Source organism: Orycteropus afer, unplaced genomic scaffold (assembly GCF_000298275.1).
Source record: "Orycteropus afer afer isolate SDZICR_OR568_19922 unplaced genomic scaffold, OryAfe1.0 scaffold00404, whole genome shotgun sequence".
NCBI lineage: Eukaryota > Metazoa > Chordata > Mammalia > Tubulidentata > Orycteropodidae > Orycteropus > Orycteropus afer.
The window spans coordinates 2,418,902-2,422,652 of NW_006921991.1; the positions used below are offsets into that span (position 1 = coordinate 2,418,902).

At 42.5% G+C, this 3,751-nt stretch overlaps 1 protein-coding gene across 1 annotated transcript in view; it reads left to right on the forward strand.

Moving 5' to 3' along the window:
- The window catches only part of MAP3K15 (mitogen-activated protein kinase kinase kinase 15), a 164,483-nt gene that overhangs the window by 115,385 nt on the left and 45,347 nt on the right, over window positions 1–3,751 (forward strand). The window contains exon 11 of the mRNA XM_042782662.1: window positions 1,011–1,118. Within this exon, the coding sequence (XP_042638596.1) occupies window positions 1,011–1,118 (108 nt within the window). The remainder of the gene's footprint in view (window positions 1–1,010; window positions 1,119–3,751) is intronic.

Below are 3,751 nucleotides of genomic sequence, written 5' to 3' on the forward strand. Positions count from 1 at the left end.
ACACACACACACACACACACACACAACAGGACATTGATGTAATCTACTTAGGTTCAGCATATTAAACGTCTTGCTTTGATTTGCTTTGGAGCTCTCAGTCTCTCTCCTCCCCCTCCCTTCCTTCTCTCTGTCTCTTAACAAAATAAATGTTACCAGATTTTTCCTCTCTCTTTTATTTTTTTTTAAATCAGCACTTGGTACCTGGGTCATCCTGTCAAATTTCTTGTTTTTCTCATAAAAACTGTAGCCCTCCCTCCCTCCCTCTTCTTTGTTGTCTTCTCAGAGTGGCCTGTCTTGGCCACCCCATTTATAGAAGTGCCCTCACTTCACTCTTACCCTAGATCTCTGTGTTGTTAGATTGCACCTCCCTGTCTCTTTGTTGGCGTCCCTGGGTGGTGCGAATGATTAGTGTACTCAGCTACCAACCGAAAGGTTAGAGGTTTGAGTCTACCCAGAAGTGCCTTAGAAGAAAGGCCTGGTGATCTACTTCAGAAAACTGAGTCACTGAAAAACCCTGTGACACATAAGGGGTCATGGTGAGTTAGAGTCGACTCTACTGGCAAATGGTTTGCTGGTTATCTGTGTGTTATTCAAGGAGCTCTGGTGGTACAGTGGTTAAGGCATTCAGCTGCTGACTGAAAGGTCAGTGGTTCAAACCTACCAGCCACTCTATAGGAGAAAAGACGTGGCAGTCTGCTTTCATAAAGATTCACAGTCTTGGAAACCCTTCGGAGCAGTTCTGCTCTGCCCTGTAGGGTTGCTATGAGTCAGAATCAACTCAGTGGCAGTGGGTTTTTGTTGGTGTTCTGTCTGCCCCATTAGAACGTAACCCTCACGCAGGCAGGAGCTTTGTGTTGTATGCTGCACTAACTCTGGCTCCTGGAGCACTGTGTGCACATAGTTGGTACTGGATAAGTATTTGTTGAGTACAAGTCTTCATAGTTCTTCACTGGGTGGGGTAACCTATGTTTCATATTCCTAAGTGTTACAGAAATGTGTTCTTATTTTAGGTTCTGGTGATAGAACCAACCAAAGTCTACCAGCCTTCTTACATTTCCATAAACAATGAAGCTGAGGAGAGAACGGTTTCTTTATGGCACGTCTCACCCTCGGAAATGGTAAGGAAAATCAAGTAAGAGTGTCTGTGTTGTATTTGAAAGAACAGGCACCCATGCCTAACTTCTGAATTATGGAAATATATGTGATCACAATTGAAAGAATAGAAGCAGACTTATACAAACACAAACTACACTTTTATCCATATAATGCATGTGTTACATGTTTTTGCATACTGTGCAACCCCCTCAGGCCATTTGCTGCCCATAACCTGTATGCATGTTCTTTTTGTAGGTGCATTATATGCGAAAAGTATATGTATGTGTATAAAATCGGTGTATGCTATTTGATATATTAATGAATTATACAACTAATACAGGCTTTTGAAAGTTAAGCTATAAGGAAATGGAAAAAGGGATAAAGGAAAAGTCCTTCCATCCCCCCCATCCCTCATGATTTGGTGGATATCCACTTAGACCTTTTTCTAAATGCATTTATATACATCTAACGGAGCTCTGGTAGCATAGTGGCTAAGTCACTTGCCTGCTAACCAGAAGGCTGACGGTTCAAACCCACCAGCCACTCCTCGGAAGGAAGGTTGGGCAATCCTACTTCCGTAGTGATACTGCCTCGGAAACCCAAGGAGGGGTCGCTATGAGTCAGGGCCGACTCAACGGCACACAACAACAACAACAACAACAACGTGTGTGTCTGTGTGTGTGTCTATAGAGAGAGTAGGAGGGGTATTTTCATTAAAGTGAGATCGTGCAGTAGGTATTTAGCCTGTTATCTTACTGTTTCTGACTCATGTGAATGGCACGGATGGTTTTTCACTTCAGCACACACTGATCCACCTGATTATATTAACGTGATAGCCCTTCCGGTCCCATGTTATGTGGTAAAGTTCCTGGTATGGACGCACTGTAATTTCTTCTACCGTTTTCCTACTCATGTCCGTCCCGCTTTCAATTCTGTACTCTTGCAGTTGAGATATCAGTGTGTGTCTGGTAGTTCTGTCCTACTACATTCAGGTAAGGTGGCTCAGGAGGACAGAGTCCCAGCAGTAGACTGGCTGGAGTAAAGGTTGCCAGTTGCCACGGAGTCACTCTAACTCATGGTGACCCCATGTGTGTCAGATTCGAACTGGGCTGTGTAGGGTGTTCATCGGCTGATTTCTCTAGAATGAACGGCCAGGACTTTCTACATTAAAAACTTGGATACTAACTTGGTGCTGTGGAGTCGGATCCAACTCAAAGCGACCCCTCCTTGGCTTTCCGAGGTGGTATCACTACAGAAGTAGATCACCCAACCTTCCTTCTGAGGGGTGGCCGGTGGGTTTGAACCACCAACCTTCTAGTTAGCAATCAAATACCTTAGGCACTACGCCACCAGAGTTCCCAAACTTCAATAGCTACTGCCAAATGTATGCCATTTGCATATACTCCCTTCTACAACATAGGCGAGGAAACACTATCATTACCTGTTAAAAGGATTCTAGAAAGGCTGGGCCAGGCTGGACCTGATGTTTTCTAGTAATGGCTGTGCTTTCATCCCTATTTCTCTAAAATGCCTCGTCAGCTTCTTTCTTTAATGAAATATTTTGTAGTAATCCAGAGGTGGGGCACCTTCGAGTTAACTGTGCAAACACAGTGAAAGCACCATTATGTTTGCATAGAGTGTATGTGTGGGGGTGTTGCTCCCATTAACTTGGCAAAGGAGGATTTTTTTCCCCAGGAAGCAAGAATGTGAACAGTTATGTTTTCATCAGATGAAAAGAAAGAATCTCTTCCAAAATAAAATGAAACATTGGAGAATAACCCAAAGTTCAAATCCACATTTGAAACTCAGTAGAAGTAACCCTGGTGTCTCAAGTATAGGCCAGTAACTTTGTCCTGTATTTAACATCAGAAGCAACCTTATCATTGAAAATAGTCAGCAGCCATTGGTGATAGTGGGCTGCTGTGATATGCATGTGTGTTTCTCTCTGCACTGCATGTATTAAATATTATACACTAGAGAAACAAGAGCTATGCTAGAGTACACACTTGGTGTTCATATAGATATATCTTGTTTAAAGAATACATGTATCTTCTATTTCATTTGCCCCTCTTTGTTTTTCTGACCCTTTTATTTTGAAATATAACATATACACAGCAAAGTGCATTAGTCATAAATGTATAGTTTGAGTCTTTACAAAGGGAATGCACCTGCGTAACCAGTGCAGGTCAAGAAATAGAACCATGCCAACTCCAGCCCCACCCTAGAAGGCCCTGTTCATGTCCCTTTTGCGCCCCATTCCACCTGCTACCTCTGTGAATTACAGGCAATCCCCAACATATATCAGGGTTCAGCTTCAACAACTCTGATGTAGGTTGAATACCTTGGGATTTTTTTTGTTTTTGGTTTGCTTTTCATTCTTACTGCCTTTTATTACTAGTATCTTTATAAATGCAATCTTTATTTGTTTTTGCTGGGGATAGAAACATGGCATATAAACTTACAGATACATTTTCACATTGTATGGAGTACATATTACTAATGATAGGATGTACCCCCCTTAAACACACACACACACACACACACACACCACAGACGGTTGTTTAAGTGTTGTTTACGGTAACTCAAGTATGTTGTCAGTGGAGGACTACCTGAACTGTTTCCAGTATTGGAATCTTGTTCTAGGGGCTAGTCTTGC